General features: G+C 35.9%; 1 protein-coding gene across 3 annotated transcripts in view; it reads right to left on the reverse strand.

Moving 5' to 3' along the window:
• Slc25a12 (solute carrier family 25 (aspartate/glutamate carrier), member 12) overlaps positions 1 to 21,289 on the reverse strand; it is a 108,212-nt gene that overhangs the window by 17,786 nt on the left and 69,137 nt on the right. For all 3 annotated transcript variants that reach the window (XM_013030518.1, XM_013030511.1, XM_013030527.1), the window contains 6 exons: positions 20,663 to 20,756; positions 19,084 to 19,168; positions 8,440 to 8,521; positions 6,870 to 7,028; positions 3,649 to 3,701; positions 3,036 to 3,116 (listed from right to left, as the gene is read on the reverse strand). In XM_013030518.1, coding sequence (XP_012885972.1) covers positions 3,036 to 3,116; positions 3,649 to 3,701; positions 6,870 to 7,028; positions 8,440 to 8,521; positions 19,084 to 19,168; positions 20,663 to 20,756 — 554 coding nt within the window. The remainder of the gene's footprint in view (positions 1 to 3,035; positions 3,117 to 3,648; positions 3,702 to 6,869; positions 7,029 to 8,439; positions 8,522 to 19,083; positions 19,169 to 20,662; positions 20,757 to 21,289) is intronic.

The raw sequence follows: 21,289 nt of genomic DNA on the forward strand, positions 1-21,289 counted from the left end.
AGCTTTTTTCTTTTTGCTTATGTGGTGCTGAGGAATCGAACCCAGGGCCTCAAGCATGCAAGGCAAGCGCTCTACCACTGAGCCACCTTCCCAGCCCCGCATGCCGTTTTCTAAAAGGTTAATTTAGTCATTTCATGGTAACAGAATTTCTCTCCTATCTATCTACAAGAAACTTGACCCAATTCCTAACTAATTCTGCTTGGAAAAGTCTATAACTCATTTATTCCTTTTCTTTTCCCTTCCTTTTCTTCCTTCCCCCTCCTGCCTCCATTTCTTTCTTGTGCCCCAGAATAGGGTTTGAACTCAGGACCTTGTGCCTTCTCATCTTCATTACTCATGGCTGTCACTCTACAACTTGAGTCACATTTCTAATCCAGCTTTTAAATAAATACGTATAATTGTATTGTTATTGTTAGGTATTGTACAGAGGGTTACCATTTCATAAGTCAAATAATAAGTACAGTTCTTTTTTGGACAAGGTCACTCTTTCCTATGCTTTCTCCCAGTTTTTCCCTCTCCCATCCCTGCCCACAAGTTCCATAGTTTATTTTATACGTAGTGTATACTGAATACCATGATTGCATCTGTTCACCCTTCCTCCCTCCCTTTCTGTGCCCGACTATGTTTTCATTTCCTGGAATTCATTTCAGTAAATAGTATTTTAAATGTCCAGATCTAGTCCGGCTTTTTGATGGTTAATTGGAGATGAAGTCTCAAAGACTTCTGCTGGGACTGGTAGGAAAAAAAAAAAAAAAAGCTCAGCTTCTTGATCTCAGCCTCCTAATTAACTAGTGAGCTATTTCTTCTTCTTCTTCTTCTTCTTCTTCTTCTTCTTCTTCTTCTTCTTGCCTGAATTTTTTTATTTTGTTGTAAAGGTGCTGTACAGTACAAAGGGGTCTACTTCTTCTTTAACCTTAGTTACAGCTTTAAAATTGGGTAGGTTTTGGAAAAGCAGCAGCACTCTTCTGACAGCACCGACAGCACTGAGCTAAACACCTTGCACATTTTACCATCACCAGTACCTTGTCTGATGGGAACTCCGGATCAGGCTGCCAGTGTTTATCTGTTATCATTCAGGGAAGAGAATATCCTGCATCTCACAGTGTCCACTATTCTATAAACAGATAATCACCCATTTGTCTAAGACTATGTTGAAATTTATAAAGTTTTGGGAGAACCAAAGAACTATGCTTTTACACTGCGGGATGACTAGTTCTCAGGAGAAACTCAAGCAGGACCTAATGGAACACACTTATAATACTTAGGAGGTTGAGGCAAGAGGTATGTTTATGTTTGAGGCCAGCCTGGGTTAGACAGTGAGTTCCAGACCAGCCTGCCTATAGACCATATCAAAAATTTAAAAATAAATAAAATAGCAACAACAACAACAACAAAATAAACAATTATATATTTCTTTTTTATTTGCCTAGAGACTAGCCCACTATTCATGTTGTTAATTTCTAGCTAATATTTAACCCATCAAAGCTTTCAGAAATGAGTCATGATTAAGGAAGAGATTTAAGGAATCAGTACGTTTCTCAAAGATTCTCAACTTCAACAGAAATTCCTGAAGTTCAAGCCTATAAACAGGGTCTACACCTGACAGAAACAAAAAGAACCATATAGATAATTATAGTTTAATGACTTGGGTCACATGTCAGACATGGGGCAGAGTCCATTTTACAGCCAAAATCTTCTGGATATCACAAATGGGAACAAATCACTAGCCATATGGAAGATGAAAAGCATGACTTGCAAGTTTCTGGCAGATTTGTGTATGTGCTATGGTAAAATGAGTTGGGAAGCTTGTTAACCAGATGGAAACTTAAACCACTGAGAAAAATATTTATGATTCACAAAGCTTCTGTCATTAGATGAGAAACAATTACGGTACTCATCATTGGAATAAAGAAAAGACAATATACTTTTGGTGAGCTAGACAAGAGTCTTATTCTTTTACATTGTTTATCTTTCATGAAGAAAAGAAATTCAACCAAAGAAATTTCCTTCCTGAGCATGCAGTCTAAGAATGTTTGTATGCATGCAGACAAATATGCAAATGTGATTGCTCACCTCCCTCAACTCCCCCTTCATCCCCTCCCCCACTCCTATTCCCCTGCAACCAATTCACCTCTTCCATAAGAACTTTGATCTCAGAAAGGTGAGGACTTATGTCTGTGCCTAGCTGACAAATCTCATCAAGGAGGACCTTCTCTCTCTGACCTCAGGGGCATCTTCTCTGAATTAAAAGTTTGAAGGTCACTGACCTCACCACCTCAAGCTCCAAGAGCAACTGGGAAAGTTTTAGCACAACCACCAGCCAGTCCAACAATGGTATTTTCATTTTTAAAAACAAAATGGACTAAACAAATCTCAAGCAAATGTAAAACAAATATTGTAAATAGGATAACTGGGCTATAAACTTAGAGGTATGAATTGGGCTAAACCCAGTGTAAATGCTTACACTTTAAAAATACATGATTTGTGCTTTGAGTAAATATAATGTGAATCGCTGGTTTCAGAATTTTTGTCAATAGCTTCAATATAATTACAGTTGTTTAATCATAACTCCCAGACCCAAAAGAGACACTATTAGAAAACTAGACCACCATGGCTCAGTTATTACTTGTAATTTTATTTATAAATTAGTTATAATTTAGGTAGCTACATTACCTGAAATATAAAGACCCAAGTAATAGTTATCTCACATGTAAAGTTCCAGTCAATCAAAATATATGATTATTCTACTTACATTATACTTCCTATGATGGTTAAAAATAAGAATTAGGACTTTTTAAAAGTCTGGAAATTAAAACTTTAGAAGTTTCTAAAACAGAAGCTAATGAAAATAAAGCTCAGGAAAGTGTCTTTTTTTCCCTGTCCTAAAAAACAGCAAGATCATACAATAAAATTAAAAAAATTTTTATATGAGAACATTTGCTTAAGATACCTTGAGTTTGAGAAATGTCACTTGTAAGGTGTAAAAAGTTTACAGAATATATTTGTCACAAGAAGCACCCAGGATTAATACTTACACAACCACCAGCAAGGATTTCTGCTGGAAGTGGAATGGAGCCATCTCTTCTGGTAAATTTGTCTCGGACAAAATCATTAACCTAATTAGGAGGACAATATCAGTTAACCAGAATTCCCAACCAGTTTTTCTATAGGCACATTGTTGCCTTCCAAGTAAATAACATATCTCAGAATAAAATTAAAAATTATTAAATGTGTACAAAAGTGTCTTAATAGAGTGCCAGTGCTGGCTGGGTACTAGTAGTTCATGCTGGTAATCCTAGCTACTTGAGAGGCAAAGATTTAGAAAATCACGGCCAGTGTAAAAAAAAGTTCTTAAGACCCACATCTCAACTAATAACTGGGCATAGTGTCATACAACTATCATCTAGGTATATGTGAAGTATAAATAGAGGAGTCATGGTCTAGACAGCCCAGGAATACCATTGAGACCCTACTTAAAAAATAACAAAGGCAAAATGGCTGGTGTGGCTCAAGTCATAGAGCCCAATTAGTGAGCTTAAAAAGAAGTACCCCCCCAAAATGTGTGTCAATCTTAGCAGCATCGATTTTAATTTTGTGCTTATAGTAATTTAAATAAATGACATCAACTCAGTAAGAAAAAAAACTTACAGTCAGCTTAATGGCCTTTTCTGGGGCAACTCCTATAAGCTGTGGTATCAGACCTAGGTAAATAGAATCATTAGCAAATTAGGTTTAAAACAGAAAGACACACAAAACAAAGTATTTTCTTTGTATTATTCATGCATCAAGTATTTCTAGACTTCCATTAAAATGGGAAAAGTGGCTATCCTAAAAACTCTGTATATGCACATAATAATTATTTACAAGTATGACACTATGTTTCTTGAAGCTATACATGCTTTCCTTAAGCATGAATTAAAAAAAAAACTATCAAACTGGAATTTTTATCCAAAAAGCACTGAGGAAAAAAATACAGCCTATGGATTTTCTCAACTCAGGAAACATTACCAACAACAATGAAACCAATTTTCCTCTCTTATTACAACGAACAACATTCAAACTTGCACAGAACTTGAGATATGCTAAAGTTGTATATGGGGAAAACTCCACCCAGGTTTTGTCACAAACAATGCTACCTACATAACAGTATATAGTAGCTCAGTTATAATAGAATACTAACTCCCACAATTTTCTCTTCAGAGAAGCCTTCACTATTCATTTATTCATTATTCATTCAGTATTCATTTATTTAAAGGAAAGCCACAACCACAGAGAAAAATGCAGTTTTTAGTATCATCTAATGAATATCTCCAGTAAGCAAAAAGCATGCCAATTGTATTTTTATTTACTAGTGTATATCCAGTTTAAGACATTTTGAAAAGATTCCTCTCAAAATAAAAACATTATTCTAAGAAAAGTTAAATTTCCCAGTCTGGCACACTAGAAAAAGAGAAAAATATATAAACAATTCAGCATCTGTAGATATTCATAGGACTCACTTTTCTAAGGCACACAGCTTATCCAAATTGTTAGCTTATATAATTTTGCATACATTTATAAAAGATGCTAACAATAAACATTGTATATCCTTTAAATCTTCTTGCCAAGGGAGAGTGCTTACACGTTTGCTCACTGCTGGTCTTAAGCCTACTTTGAGGATGCTGCTGAGTGATTTTCCATGAGTTGAGAGCCAACAAGTAATCATGCATACAGGCTACTGTCAGTCAAACTGAATTATCAACGACAAATACAAATCCACACATACCTTTCATGGTTAGCAGGCTGACTTAAAAGAATAAATCAGCAGATGGCAGTCTTAACTTTCTAACCCTCCTGATTATCAGGCACAATTACTTTTCATCTTATTCCCATACAACCATGTCAGCATGTGTATTTGTTTTACAACTTGCCTTAGTAAAGCTCATGGAATTTTAATAAAGTACTGATTTATGTCATTTTATCATTGTTTCCTACAAAGAAATTTAGCTAATCTGTCAACAATTTTGTCAATCATTTGACAAAATAATGGACCAGTTCTAAGCAATATATGACAATCTCAATAATCACAGTTCTCACATACAGGACTCCTACAATCTTCTCCCTAGTATAAAATCTCTCATTTAAAGGATGGATTTTATCATCTCACACCCTGCATAAAGCCAGTATCCCTTCTCCCCTAGTTACTATATTGCACACAATTAATATAACATCTAACCCAAATGAAATCTTCTCGAAACAGCTATTTATTGAGAAGGCTAAACTATGCATTGTATATCTAGGTTTCTTCTTTTTTAACCTTTCCTTCTTTTTTTACTTTTTACTTAAAAAAACTGATTCTCCCTTATTCAAATCCCAATTAATAGGAAAAAGCAAAGTTTATTGATATTTTAGTCTCCTGCACAGTGATGCATATTTTTCACAAGCTTTCTATGTATGCATAACTTACTGCAAAATAAATGTAAATATACTAAACCCTGTAAAATCCTGACACTTATTTTAATTTTTCTAATTTTAAATTTTACTGTAAAGGTGATATACAGAAGAGTTGCAGTTATATAAGCTAGGTTTCTTCTTATAATGTAATACTCTACCAAGGAAAAGAAGTCATTATTTGATAATGAATAATTGGAGATTTCAAAGAAATAAAAAATTTAGGGATACTGAACGCTGATTCCATTAAGTAAATTTTAGATATGAAGGCCTTAAGTCAGCTTAAAGCAAGCCTTCACTGGTCAGGCAGCTCTGTGCTGAGTACAATGCACACTTCTTCCCATAGAGTGCAAACTGCACAGGAATTTAGATTGCTGAATATTTGAACAAAATTAATTATATTTATTCTCGGAACCTAGGTATTTGAGCCTAGTTTGAATTCAAAGTTATTCTCTTATTTTACACATAATCCCCCATGAGCATCCTCATGACTTTCTCTATCAACTATCAATAAATCAAAGTTACATTTTTCACTTGACTTTTTGAATATTATGTCAGTTGGAGGTGTTGGTTTTCTCCTGTCCATGAACATAAAGCTTTATTCAGGTCCAGTCTTCCTATTTGAGGGAGAGAATCTAAGCCAAACTGTTGAATACAACTCAGAATGAGCTAGGGATTAATAAGCCAGGGTGTGTAAACAAACAAGTACAGTAAATTACATAAATGCCCTGGACTTGAGCATGTTGGGAGTATTTTCAAAGAATTTCAAGTGGCGCCCAAAGGGATTAAAAAATTAATCTCCAGCCCCCTCCAAGGAACCCAAAATTCTAATGTAGATGAAAGCCATTCTCTTTCCAAGGAGAACAAGTTCCTACAAAGCCAAGGGGTGGGGGAGAATTCTGCATGGAGTTACAGTCTGTAATGCTGACAACAGTCTCTATACTCAGTCTAGCGTTGGTGGTGACAATCTCTTTGCTTTGCTGTGTGTCTGAGCTAAGGGGAAGAAAGGGTAAGAGCCACAGTTTTCTTTCCTTTTTCTTTTTAATTCAGATGACTCATTGGAAAAGACCTACATCTGGCCTCCCTGGAAATGACAAAAAAAATTATATTTCTTTCAGTTAAAACAAGTATATAAATTCACTTTCAAGTAGCAGCCTGGCTTCTGCTTTACAGAGAAGCTTCTATTTCTCCTCTTCAATGTACTGGGAAAGAAACTATTTCCGAGCTGCAGACATGTGTCTTAGCTTGTAAGGACATGGTAGCCTAGACTCATACTGGGGAAAAATACAGAATCTGGAATCCTAGCAGGAAGAAGAAATAATTAGCAAGACTAATACTGCTAGATACCAGAAAGAATGTAAAAAGGAAAAATGAGCAGAGAAAATAGAAAGCGCCTGAAATAAAATCACTAAATTTAGCTGTGAAACTAGCCCACTTACCCCGGTAGAGTCCAAAGAAGCCCTCATAACGTAAGACCTTCTTAAAACAGTCAAAGCTATTTTTGTACATCAGTTCCCCAACAACAGAGCCAGTGCCACGCTGGTTTTGCATCCGAGTCTTCACTAGATCTATTGGATACACTGCAGTGGCTCCCACAGCTACAAACAGAACAATTTTCAAACTTAAAAAGAACAAAATTAAATCAGAGTTCATAAAGAAAATATATCTTCACCTGACGGGCGAAAATATAAAACATAAAATTTATTATCACAGAAGACAATTACATTACATTCTTTTATACACTAAGGATGGGACACTTAACAACCCATAAATACAGTTGCTTCATGAAATAACAGTCGGGCTGGAGATATAGCTGGTACAGTGCTCACCTAGCATGTGAAAGGCCCTAGATCTGATCCCCAGCAGTCCAAAACCAGAAGAAGAAAAAGAACAAAAAAAGGTGTCAAAAAATGCTCTTTGATATCTTAGGTTTGTGACTTACAAAGTGGATTATCCAGTCATCACCAACATTAGAGAACCACTCACTTTCCCATAATCACAATTTAAATTATTACATTTTATAACATTCTTTTATATTTTCCATTAAACGCCTAAATATTATGCCAATTACTTCTGAATAACTATGAAATGACTATATATGTGAACTAAGTGACTATAATTTTATAATTTAGTCTACTACTAAAGCAGTTTAGTAAATTAATCACTATTACAACCATACTATTGGAAACAAATTTCAATATGATCCTTATCTCTAGTTATAAAATTTGCTTGAGGAAAAAGCACTATGTTTTAGAATTTTTCAGGGACTGAGATAATTATTATCTGATAATTATTATTTTTTGAATGTTGGAAACCAAAACAAGCTTTACAATTTCTAAAACTGAGACTGAAAAAATACTAATATCATCAGTTCAGCCTCATTTTGAAAAAGTTGGAGTATTTTAATCATGCCTTCTAGGTTCTTCTCAACAAAACAACTTCAGATTCTACTATATACTTTCCTTGTAGAGTACTTAATTACAGTCCCTCAAATTTCTGCTGTGAGCAGGGAACAGAAAGGAAGTTCAATTTTGCAAATAAACTACTAATCTACATATTCTTAAGCCAGGAAAAGAGAAAAATATATATAAGCCAAAACAAAAGTGAATCCCTTTGGGAGGTTGTTTTATTTTATCAGATTCTAGGATTTGAAATATAAATCCTAGAAAACCAAAGTCTTCATTTTCTACCTACTCCTATGCCTGACCCCATAAACTCAGTCTTACTTTCCATTTTTTCATACTGGCCTTAACCAAAATAATTAAGGTAAGAACAGCACTGCACCTCAGACTTTCACATCATTACAGAGGTTTTATCTTGGAGACAGACTGGAGCCAGAGGGGCCACAGCCATGCTATGACATGTCCTCAGATCACAGGTAAAAATAAAGAAAGCCCTGCAGTCGTGACCCCCAAAACAATGAACTGCATCTCTGCTGATCTGTCCAGGTCTAGTGAGATAATATTACATTAACACCCGCCTCAAACAGCACACAGACATGTCACTCACCTCCAGCAACTGAGCCCAGGGTGAATCTGTAAGCGGACTCGGCAATCTGGAGCCAGACAGGCCTGCCTAACCCAGGAGATTGCTGTGGGAAAAAAAAGAAACATGGAAATGCATACAGCAAATGAAAACAGCTACAATATGACTATCCCAAAATAAGAAAAAGCAAAACCTGAAAGTAATATTGTTCATGACTTAACCTCTTCTCTGAAAGAACAAATTAAGATATTCACCTAGTTAAAATGAAAAGCAGTAGAATCATGACTTTTTGCTTTTGTTTTGAGAGTACCCCTATTATTCGAATGCACAGGAGTTTTTCTTATCTTTAACAAGTCTCTTAATGTATCAGTTATTGACCACTATTTGGGAACAAACCATTATTTTCCAGAAATATAGTTTTTAGGTAAACAAGTATTTCAGGTATAAAATCTTTTTCCCTTTTTTAACTTAGAAGTTTGAAATCTTTCTAAAATGTATAAAAAAAATCCTGATACCTAAATTGGACAATACTAATGATAACCTAAAATGTCTACTGTGAAATAAAAAAACAAAAGCAAAGTAAAAAATTCTACTATGATTCAGAATGTACTTCACAGGCATCCTATAAATCACCTAAAATAATTTATATAGGTCAATGTGTCAGTCTAGTTCTTAAATACTTTCATTATAAAAATAGCTGCTTCATTATGTAAGCAGACCGAAACAAAGGAATATTATTAAGAAGCTTTAAAAAGTATCAGGTTGAAATGAACCTTAAAAAAAAGAAGCTGGAAGTGTGGCTCAAGCACTAGAGCATATACCACATACCACACAAGTACAAAGTCCTTCTTACTTCTAACAGAAGGAAGGGAGGGAGGGACGGAGGAGAGAGGGAGGCAGATAGGGAGGGAAGAAGGAAGGAAGGAAGGAAGGAAAGAAGGGAGGGAGGGAGGGAAGGAGGGAGGGAAGGAGGGAAAATAGTGAGAAAATGAAACAGTAGTAGCCAGAGTCAGGCCAGAATTCCCAGCAGTGGCAGAGAGAACACAAGTTCAAGACTAGGCTGGACTGCACAATAAGAATGTGCCTCAAGCGCTGTGGCTCAAGAGGTAGAGCGCTGGCCTTGAGCTGAAGAGCTGAGGGACAGCGCCCAGGCCCAGAGTTCAGGCCCCACGACCAGACCCAAAAAAAAAAAAAAAAAAGAATGTGCCTCAAGGAAAAAAAAAGACAAACTAAAATATAATAATGGGCTGGAGGTATATATAGCTCAAAGCTAGCATACTTGTCTAGCATGCTCAAGTACCTAGGGCTGATTCCCAGCACCACCAACAAATAAAAACCAAGAAAGCACATTAAAAGGTTTAGATAGCCTGGGTGCTGGTGTCTCTCATACCTGTAATCCTAGCTATTCAGGGGGCCGGTTCAAAGCCAGCCCAGGTACGAAAGTCTGTGACACTCACCTCCAATTAACCACCAGAAAACTGGAAGTGGTGCTGTTCCTCAAAGTAATAAAGTCCTAGCCTTGAGCAAAAAAGAGCTCTGGGACAGCACTTAGGCCAAGAATCAAGCCCCATGACCAATAACAACAACAACAAAAAGAATCTGTTGGTTGCAAGCTACTCAGGAGGCTGAGATCTGAGTGCTATCCTTGAGCAAAAGAAGCTTAGGGACAGGTCCAGACCCTGATTTCAAACCCCAGGACAAGCAAAAAAAAAAAAAAAAAAAGCTGAATTAAAATTTGTAGTCAAGTCAGGTGTGAGAGAGTAATCCCAGTTACTCAGGAGATTGAAGCAAGAGTTTGAGCGCACAGGTTGGGTACTGTGGATAAACACCCATAATCCTAGCTATTTAGGAGATGGAAATCAAGGGGATCACAGTTTGATACTAACCTAGGCAAAATGGTTAGGAGTGGTAGACTGCTTGCCTAGTAAGCACAAGACCCTGAGTTCAGACACCAGTAGTTCTTTTTTTTTTCTCTCTCTCTCTCTCCCCCCATATACACACACACACACACACACACAAAGTTCAAGGCCAGCCTGTGCTATATGGTGAAAGTATTTCTTTGTTTGTTTGTTTATTTTGGGTCCAGTCGTGGGGCCTGAACTCTGGGCCTGGGCACTGTCCCTCAGCAATTCTGCTCAAGGCTAGTGCTCTACCACTTGAGTCACAGCGCCACTTCTGGCTTTTTTCTTTTTTGCTTATGTGGTGCTGAGGAATCGAACCCAGGGCCTCAAGTATGCAAGGCAAGTGCTCTACCACTGAGCCACCTTCCCAGCCCTGAAAGTATTTCTTTTGTGTTCTATCTCTCTCTGTTTTGCTCTTTGCTCTATCTCTCTTTTACAGACTCTCCCTCTCTGTCTCTGTCTCTGTCTCTCTCCCTCTTACACACACAGGTGTTTTTTTTTTCATAATATGAAAAAACTATGGTCCCAAATAAGTTTTACATAGTACAAATTTCCTTATTCATCTAAAAGGTTTCTTCTCTGTCTAACCACATACATTTTTCTTTCTAGTCCTTTTCTTCAAAGAGTGGCTATAAGCCCTACAAAATCCTATGAAAACAGAAGGATTATATGATGCTTTAATTTTCAGCTAAAACATCTTAAAGTATAAATACTCAAATAACTTTTGGCAGAAATGTCATCTCCATTTCTATTAAATAGCATTTGTAAGAAAACATACAATATATGGTTACCAAGATTTTTCCCCTAAGGCTTAGTTATTGCTGCAAGTTATTGTTCACTTCTTTTAGGTATGTAAATTAATGTAATTAATGCTATATATTTCATATCATGAATATTCATAAATGGATTGCTACTATAGCTATCATCCCTATTAATGACTGTGTACTGAATTTTTAACATTTAGACTGAAAGAAAACACTCAGTACTAAGAAGATCCCCCACTGCGAACAAATAGGCCAAAGGAAAAGGCACTCTTTTGCTTAAGGTTATGATTATGATCATGAAGCTTGATATTTAACAAGGTTAATTAAGTGTTTTTCAAAGCAAAACAAGAGGTGAGAATCTTAAATGATTTTTAACTGGCTCCCGAAGCATTATGTGTATGATAAGGAGCGAGTTCAAATGAGATTTAGACAGGAGATCATGTCAGTGAACAAGTCAAGCAAGCTGCCCAGATCAAGAGGCTTCATGTATCATGTTGACCCAATAAAGAGAATGCTTCTTCCAAATGATAAATTACTGGTGGGTATATGCCAAGGGATAGATGAAATCAATTTTATACTAAGCACTAAAGGCTGGATTCTGCATTAACTAAATGTATGGCTAGCATAGCCACAGCAAAACAAAATTCTATCTGCAAAGCACATCTAGGATTTTAATACTCCTCTAATATTCTCTGGGCCTTTCAAAGTAAGATTAAAACCAAAAAGTGTACCAGTATAGGAGAAGATGATGAGGAAAATAAAGCATTTATACCTATATATGATATAGAGAAATGTAGATATAGACATTTCCCTAAAAGCTAAATAACATATATACTTTTCTCTAAGAAGGAATTAATGTGTTTAAAGGAACAACTAATTAGGTAAATCACTAATAAGTAAATAATCTTCTGGTTTTTGAGAACAGATTTGCATTTATAGCAAAAAGTACCACAGGTAACGAGTAGAAAGATCTGGGTGGAAAAAAGAATGTTCAATAGACTGTAAAGCTTTCCTCTACTTCAAAGAATCTAAAGCCCACTAGAAAGTACACTACCCAAAGAATCAAAGTCCTATAACGAAGGAATGCAATAGATAAAATACAATTAAAATCATTTAAATAATACTTTGACAAAATACAACCCAGCTCATCTTTAGTAGTCTATAGTTTTAATATAATTAGCATAAAAACAAAAACATTTTAAAAATAAAACAAGTCCATCATAGATCATTTACTTTTTCCTACAGTTGAAAAGTTAATTGTGTAAGACAGAAAAGTAAAAGAGAAAGTTCGTTTACCCATTCTCACACAGGACCAAATCTAGTCTTTAACTTTGTTTTTAACCTCCTCCAAACTGTTAGAAGCTCCAAAAATGTGTATACCCTTTTCTCTGCACCCTACTCCCTTTCCCCCCTCTTCTTTAAAAACTTACTTCCCTTCAACCAAAATTTCTGCTTTTTGGTGCTGATAACTCATGCCTGTAATCCTAGCCAGACCAGGCAGAAAAAGTCCATGAGACCCTTACCTCCAATTAACCACCAAAAAGCCAAGTGTGTGGCTCAAGTGGGAGAGTACCAACCTTGATTGAAAAGGCTAAGTAAAAGCAACAGATTCTGAGTTTGAGCCCCAGTACTGGTAACAGCAACAACAACAAAAATATGTTTTCTCATTATAGGTCATTTCTATTCCACAAAATAATTATCCAGGAGTTTCTAATTTTTGGTTACTGCAAATACTGCTACTACAAACAATATTGAAAATGTCTTTTCTTTTTTGCCGGTCCTAGGCTTGAACTCTGGGTCTGGGCACTGTCCCTGAGCCTCTTCGTGCTCAAGGCTAGCACTCTACCACTTAAGCCACAACACCACTTGCAGCCTTTCCTGAGTAGCCTACTGGAAATAAGCACCTTGGGGACTTTTCTGCATAGGCTGGCATTGAACCTCAATCCTCAGATCTCAGCCTCCTGAACAGCTAGGATCAAAGGCATGAATCACCAGTGCCCAGCTTGGATATGTCTTTTAACACCTATAATACTCATTCTGGTGAGGATTATATCTGGAAGAACCAAGAAGATAGTTGTTTCTTCACAGTAGTTTATGTAACAGTTTTCAAAGTTGTGCCAGCAGTTTTGAGTTTTTATTCTTCCACTTCCTAAACAATATATCCCTGTCAGTGTAATTTTACAATTTTATAATTTGGATAAAATAGCATTTCAATGTATTATTAATGTGTTTTCCCTGTTAATATTAAATAATATTCAACTTTTCCTCTCTCTGCCTCCTTTATCTCCCTCTCTCTTTCTCTCTCTCTGTCTCTTTCTGTCTCTCTGTCTCTCTCTCATTCTTGCTAGGTACTATCCCTCCTGAACTATTCTTCTCTCAAGGCTGGGTGCCCTACCACTTGAGCTACATCTCTATTTCCATCTTTTGGGTGGTTAATTGAAGATTAGATCTCACTGACTTTCCTGTTTGGGCTGGCTTTGAACCACAATCCTCAGATTTCAGCCTCCTGAGTATCAGCTAGGATTACAGGCATGAGCCACCAGTGCCCAGGGTACTTTTCTCTTTTTAAGGCCTTTTACCTATTTTCAACTAGCTTCTCTTTTGTTTATGAATTCATAGAATTTCATTTCACAATCTTTTATTTTTTGAGATATTTTCTTGAGTATGTAGCTGAGACTAGCCTGGAATTCATGATCCTCCGACCTCAGCCTTAAGCCTCCGACTTCTGAGTGCTAGGATTACAGACAAATTACAGGCCTAAGCCAGCACTCCCTCCTTATTACATATTCTGGATACAAATCCTCTAACACTTAAATGCTAAATGTATTTCAAATGTCTCTCTACGATGTAGCATGGCCTTTAGCTATTTTTGTAATATACTGTGATGAATAAAACTCCTTAAATTTAATGAAGTTCAATTTATTAATCTTTTTCATTGGATGACTGGTGTTTTATAGCCCTTTTATAAAATCCCTGCTTATCCCTAGATCAGGAATATAATCTTCTGTGTTCTATTATCTTTAACATTCAAAACAGTCCAACTGAGATATATAGAGTAAGGATTTATTATCCATCATTAATTAAATTTAAAAAATAACTGGTAGAATCTTATCCAGCACAAAAAATTAAAAAGCAAAATGTTTTAGGCAATAAAAAAGAAAATACAAAATCATTCTCCTTAATGAAGGAATTGGGTCACATACTTATTGCAGCTAATTTTGAAGTGGGCTAATGTTTCCCAAATTCAAATAGTAAAAATAAAAAAAAAAAAGCAGTTAACTTTGCTGCATGTTTAGTAGGTGACAGTCGTAACTACATTATCTCACATCATTTTCTTTTTTTTTTCAAATTTTTTATTGTGATTAAGTGGTTACGTAATTTCCCAAATTTCACAGTATTGTGGGATAGTGATGCTCAGTTAAAGTTGCAAACACATTCTAACTTTCCTGGAGCAAATTGTCTATCACGGTCTATAACATTTATGACTTCTATGAGCTTTGCGGTACAGTTATTTCTTCCACATTGGGTGGTATGTACATTTCTTTTGTTTTGCGTAGCATCATTTTCACAATAATCCTGTCAAATGGAAAACAAGGCACCAACCTAATCATGAGGAAACAGAAGGATGTTAGGAATCAGTGCCAAAACTCTTCTTCGTTGCCTCCCTCCTCACTTTTATTTCTGAACTCTCAGGAACCTTTTAGTTCCAGAACTATTTTCTTAACAACTTTGGTAGGCTCAGATAACAATAATACTTATTTTTTCTTTCTTTAATATTTAAAATTTCAAGTCAACTCCTATAGGGAAACACTATACACTAACAATAAATAATCATGTACAATTGGTCTTCTGTATCTGTGAGTTTCAGCCATGTGTGGGAAAACACTACATCTACAGCCAGATACCTGGATTCCTAATACTTGAAAGGCTGAGGTAGGGGAATTATGAGTTCAAGGCAAGTCTGGGTTATATAATGTGTTTGAGAGCAGCCTGGGCTGCATAGTAAGTCTATCTCAAAATTTCTTTTAAAAATCTATCTAGCAGCTAGCAATGTGGCTTAGTGGTAGAGTGTTGGCCTAGCATGCATGAAGCCCTGGGTTCAATTCTTCAGTACCGTATGAACAGAAAAAGCCAGAAGTAGCACTGTGGCTCAAGTGGTAGAGTGCTAATCTTGAGCAAAAGAAGCTCAGGGACAGTGTCCAGGCCCTGAGTTCAAGCCCCAGGACTGGTAAAAAAAAATAAAATAAAATAAAAATAATCTAGTTATCTCTATACTGAACATTCATACACTTTTTGTCTTCAAATAAAAAGTACTGACACAGCATGTACATTGTCATTAGATCTGATAAATAACCTAGGAATGATCTAAAATACACAGGAGGAGGTATGTGCTATTTTAGATTAAGGATGTGGGTATCCACAGATTTTGTTATCCATTAGAGTCCGGGAACCAATCTCCTTTGGATACCAAGGAATAGCCAGCCATAATCCTAGTTTGACAATATAGGAAAAAGTATAAAGTCACATAGGAATAGCTGTAGTTAATATAACTCTGTGAACTAAAGAATTCTAAAAATTGAGTACTAGTGTATTATCTTGAAATTGTTAAGACACCGTAGCCTACGTGACTACCTTTGAGTTTACCATAAATCTGAAATAGGTTAAATGAAGAAAATTTTTTCAAGATTAAAACTTGAAGAAAGTTTATTCTACTACTTTGGTTCTGTAAAAACTAGGCATATTTCCTTTCTTCTTCTTCCTTTTTATGTACACAGGCAAGCACTCCACTAATGGCCTACATAACCAGTCCAAAAACTTAGGCATATTATTCTATTCGATCCTAGTCTGCATTCATCACAAAAATTTAAATGCTATAAAGGAAAAAGGAGAATAAATGTAAAACTGTAAAATAAAACTCATTGATCACTTTACAGAATGCAAGACCTTAAAATGAACAATTCTTGAAAGTATTTAAAGGTACTCATTTTAATAAATGGGGAAATTGAGGCCCAGAGAAACTTGTATCAGATTTCAAAGACAGTAAAGATGCCAGTGGATCACACTTATAATCCAAATTAGACAGCTGAGATCCAGAAGTCTGAGGTGTAAAGCCAGTCCTGGCGGAAAAAGTCTACAAGATTTCATCTCCAAAATAACAAGCAAAAAAGCAAGGCTGGAGGTATGACTCAAATGGTAGAGTACCAGCCAAGCAAGTCTATGGCCCTGAATTTAAACCTCAAACTTCTCCCCTCCAAAAACATAGCTACAGTGATAAAACATATGTTAAGTATTTAAGTTCAGTAAGAACTCTTTAAACATTTGAATCTCTCAAGATTTTTTTTTGGTAATTTCACAAAATTTTACTTTAAAATAAATCACTAAATTTGAATAAATCCATTTAGTTTTAAAAGATCTGAAAACTCATAATGGAAATAAACTTTGATGGTAGCACATAGTTTTTTGGCACAAAAGAAGCTATACTACAATAGGTTACAGGCTCATTTAATCTGCAGGGAGCTCTATTACACACTAAGCAAACAATTAAAGTATTACCATAAATGTAGATATAAAAGCTCTCTTTCCCATTTTTGGTTTGCTTCAACAGAGCACAAAAGTTCTTATTCATTATGTAAAGTGGACCTGAGAATTTTAATTAATTTCAGAAGCAGAATCATCATTCCACAGAGCTCAAGTAGAAAAAGATTTCGTATCAAATCGTCCCAAGGTGAACCACATTTAAGTGCCTTGTGATTTCCTCACTAACTCATCTGGTAAAGGAGAATGGTAAGAAGCTCACAGGTCCTTCCAGAGCGAGAGCAGGGAACATAAGGAGGACAAGGTGTGTGACCATTCGCTACAATTGAAGCTTCCTAAAAACTGCTAGGGCTCAAACTATGGGTTTTTATAAATGAAACCAAAAGTTTCTGTCTAAAGCAAGACTTGTTTAAATCATTCCATTCTACTAAATAAAGTAATTTTATGGGATTTGCTTTTGCCTAATATGTATAAAGTTAGAAATGGAACCATTATTAACCAACCTTACACATCTAAAGATGGTTACCCTTTGGGGAAGAACACAAAGGTGTAATATCTCTAAACATTTAAAATACGATTAGTTATTAGAAATAAAATAGCCCTCTTCTATTTTCAGGGATATTCTGAACAAAGCAATTTCCAATTTTGTTTTTCCTTACTACTAATGGAGATGACAATTTTTTTTAATGCTGCTTTAAAAAACAAACAATTTATTGTAGTGAATTCCAGGAAATGGAAACCTGGTTTTGTTGTTAATGGTGATAGTGGTGGTATGGTGTTTGCTTTGTTTTTTTTTTTCTTCCTTTGGGGGAACATGAGGGGTGTAGAAAGGGAGGGAGTAGGGTGAACAAATGCAACCATGCTATTCAGTATACTCTATGTGGAAATGACCTATGTAACTTGGCAGCGATGGGAGAGGGAAACTAGGGGAAAGTAAAGGAAGGGAAGCCTGTCAATTTATTACATACATCACAATACCTTAATAGTAACAATATAATTACTTTTTAAAAATCTTATACATGACGGGCTGGGAAGGTGGCTCAGTGGTAGAGCGCTTGCCTTGCATGCATGAAGCCCTGGGTTCAATTCCTCAGCACCACATAAGCAAAAAGAAAAAAGCCGGAAGTGGTGCTGTGGTTCAAGTGGTGGAGTGCTAGCCTTGAGCTGAAGAGCTGAGGGACAGTGCCCAGGCCCAGAGTTCAGACCCCACGACCAGACCCAAAAAATAAATAAATAAAAATAAAAAACTTATACATGTATGCATAAGCAATTTTTAATCATCAATATTTAAAAAATAATAATATTGCTTTAAAAATGTAATAAGTCACTTTAAATATTCACACACAGAGAGACTAAAGGAGGATATTCGTTTTGTTTGTTTTGTGGTTTTTTGGTCATGGAGCTTGAAGTCTGGGTCTGGGCACTGTTTCTGAGCTCTTCAGCTCAAGGTGAGCACTCTACCACTTGAGCCACAGCACCACTTCCAGTTTTCTGGTGGTTTATTGGAGATAAGAGCCTCATGGTCTTTCCGGCCAGGCTAGCTTTGAACCACGATCCTGAGATCTCAGCCTCCTGAGTAGTGAGGATTACAGGCGTGAGCCACCGGCACCTGGCCAGAGGAGGATATTCTTAGGAGAGGAATACAAAGGCAATATGCCTATGTGCATCTGATCAAATAATATTTATTGAAATGACTCCAGAAAATGGAAACAAGAGGTTTTTTCTCTTTGGTGTGTTGCTGTTTTTATTTTATTTTTGTCTTGATTGTTATTTAGTTATCTTTGGGAGGGTAAGCAGGGGCACAGAAATGGAGGGACAAAGAGTGAACAAATGCAGCAGTGGTACTCACAGATACTATGTTGAAAATGAACAATACAACTTGTGTATGGGGACAGAAGGGAAAAACTGGGAGAGAGAGAGGGAAAAGGTGACCTTGTACAAAAAGAAATGTACTCACCACCTGACTCATATAACTGTAACCCCTCTACATATCACCTTTGCAAAACAATAAAAAGAAAATATGCTAACAAAAATGTAAAAGTCAAAGTTTTCTTTCTAATTAGACATGTTTCCTTTTCTCTTATAAGCTATAAGGCACTATCTCAGTGAATAAGAAATGTACTGTTAAAACCTTATAAATCTCAGCTTCATGATACAAGGAACCTAGCACTAACCTTTAAAAATTAGACAAATGAATGGAAAACATGCTAATTCCAATGGAAAGGAAGTCAAGCCCATGCCTATTTCAACTCTTATTCTTTTACCTTAATAAGGCAAAAGAACAAAGCAAAATCACAAATCTAGGAATCCCATAAAAATATTCTGAGGATGAGGGTAACTCACATAAGTAAAATTGGGAGTTAAGTCTTTCTCAAAAAGTTGTTTTCACAACAATCAGAAGTTTTAGGTTTGCTGTGCACATATTATTTCAGCATTTTGGGTAATTATTTTTATAAGACTGTTTTTACCTGTCTCTGAAGTTCTGCCAGGTTGTAAGGTAAGGCCCCCTCAGCCAATGGAGCTATTCTCTCAATATCTGCCAATGTCAAGCGCCTTAAGGGAATAATATAGAAACAAGTAACTGTTAGACACTGACCGACACTGACCAACTCCTCGCATAGAGAACATCTTTTCTTAAAAAAAAAGTTAACTGTAATTTAAAAGTGTAAGTGTCATTTCATTAGTCATACAAATCATTTTGGTAAGAAAAAATAATCTTCAGACCCTGTCTGCAACAACATTCTAGAGAAATAATGTTGGAATACACAAAATTAATGACTTCAGCGATAGATATTAAAAGCAAAAGAATAATTCTTGCCAGAAGCAAAGGACAGCTACCAACAGGCCACACATGCTCAATATATCTTCCACAGCATATAATGCACAGGTATAAGGTATAAGGTATCCTAGAAAATAGGATAGATACAAAACTAAGGAAGGCACAAGAATAAGAGGAATTTTTAAACTATATTTTAACTGTATTTTTTAACTATCTTTCAAATACTTTGAGTTTTGAACAAAATGAATGCACTATTGTTCCCAAAAATTTACTTAAAAAATATACATTCTGTGAACCAACTAAAAGGTCACCTTAGATTTAATAAAAGTATTTTGAAAGTATTTAGTATTTTATAGAGGTTCAAAACCTGTGTCAAATATGTAAATTATACATGGATATAACAGCCTGGTATTTCATGCTAATCATCAAGTTATAGATATGTAAGATTGCTGAAATATTTAGCATTATATCTAACCCAACCATTCACTAGCATTAAGCAATTAAGCACTCGTTTTTTCAACTTCTATTAGTACTCAGTCCTAGAGTTAAAGACTATTTTTCAGATATTGCTATATTTGATGAAGACAAAATGTAACTGGAAAAAACATCCAATTCAATGTCTTAATGGATCATAAGCTCCCTTTCTACAGGTTTGTTGGGAATCAGTAAGTAAGGGCTTTATTTGCCTGACTTTGCAAATAAAGCACTGTCTGAATGTTGGGTTTTTGTGTCTTTTCTTTTAATTTATAAACTAGAGTCATTTTAAAAGAATCTGAGCTTGTCTGTGACAATCCCTATGAGGATGTCAGAGCATACCTCAAGAAAATAATTTAGAAATTTATAACACCTCCAGAGAGCCCAGATTAAATCAATCTTTTCCTTTCCTTTGTTCTCAGTTCTCTCTTTTCTTTCATTTTTCTTCTTTCTCTCATCTCCCTCTATACCTTAAACCTTATTACTCCTTTCTCTTACCTGTCTAGCTCCAACTCCGTCCTCTTCTTTTCATCCCGTTTGCTCTTTCTTCTCCCCCCTTGTCCTCTCCCTTTCCCTTTCTTCACCTCCCCCCACCCTCTGTCTTCTTTTTCCCACTCCTACACTTCTCATATGTGCCCATTTCTTTCTTAGTATTCATATGTTGACTGAACTACTGCTAAAATTAACTGATGGCACAATACTGTTTCACATTTTAAAAGAATTGGCCTATATTAAACACCATAAAGAATTACTAACAGAATTAAACACAATTGAAGAACTATTGTAAGAGTTACCCTGAAGCATTATATAAGTCTGCAAGCTGGTACAGGATATCAATTTCCAGTGGAGTAACTTGTCCATAGCGTATGGCATTCTGGGCAAATTCCTCTGGAATATAAAGAAAAAAGTATTAAAATCTTGAAAGTCTCTTAGTAGACAGCATATTTCTACCTATACCAACTCAAACATGTTCTGAAATGTAAAGGCATTTTAGTTGTATTTTAGAATCTAAAGCTGAATTTAAATATAACTGCAGTTCTCAAAGCTAGTAAAAAGGTACAATGCGAAGAGATGAAATAGCAAAACAGGTAAATTAACTTCAGCTATCCAATGATTATTCCAGAGTTACAAAAGGGAAGAAGTGGTTGTTCTCCAGTCACCTAATACATCCTGTTACAACTCACTAAAAGTAGTAGTAGGCATACTCATCTTTCTGTGGCAATTCCTTCCTAGCACAAACAAGCTGCTGCCACAATACCAATGACCTGTTTGACAGAATGGACCAAGGTTCTTTTCAAAACTGTCAAAGTCACTTCCATTCCTGACCTCAGCATCCCATTAAATCCACCTGGATTTCTGGAGCCTATATGCACTTTCTAGAACTGGCTTCAGTGTGGTGAACTTCGATCAACCTCAAGCTT

The sequence above is a fragment of the Dipodomys ordii genome, unplaced genomic scaffold (genome assembly GCF_000151885.1).
Source record: "Dipodomys ordii isolate 6190 unplaced genomic scaffold, Dord_2.0 Scaffold5, whole genome shotgun sequence".
NCBI lineage: Eukaryota > Metazoa > Chordata > Mammalia > Rodentia > Heteromyidae > Dipodomys > Dipodomys ordii.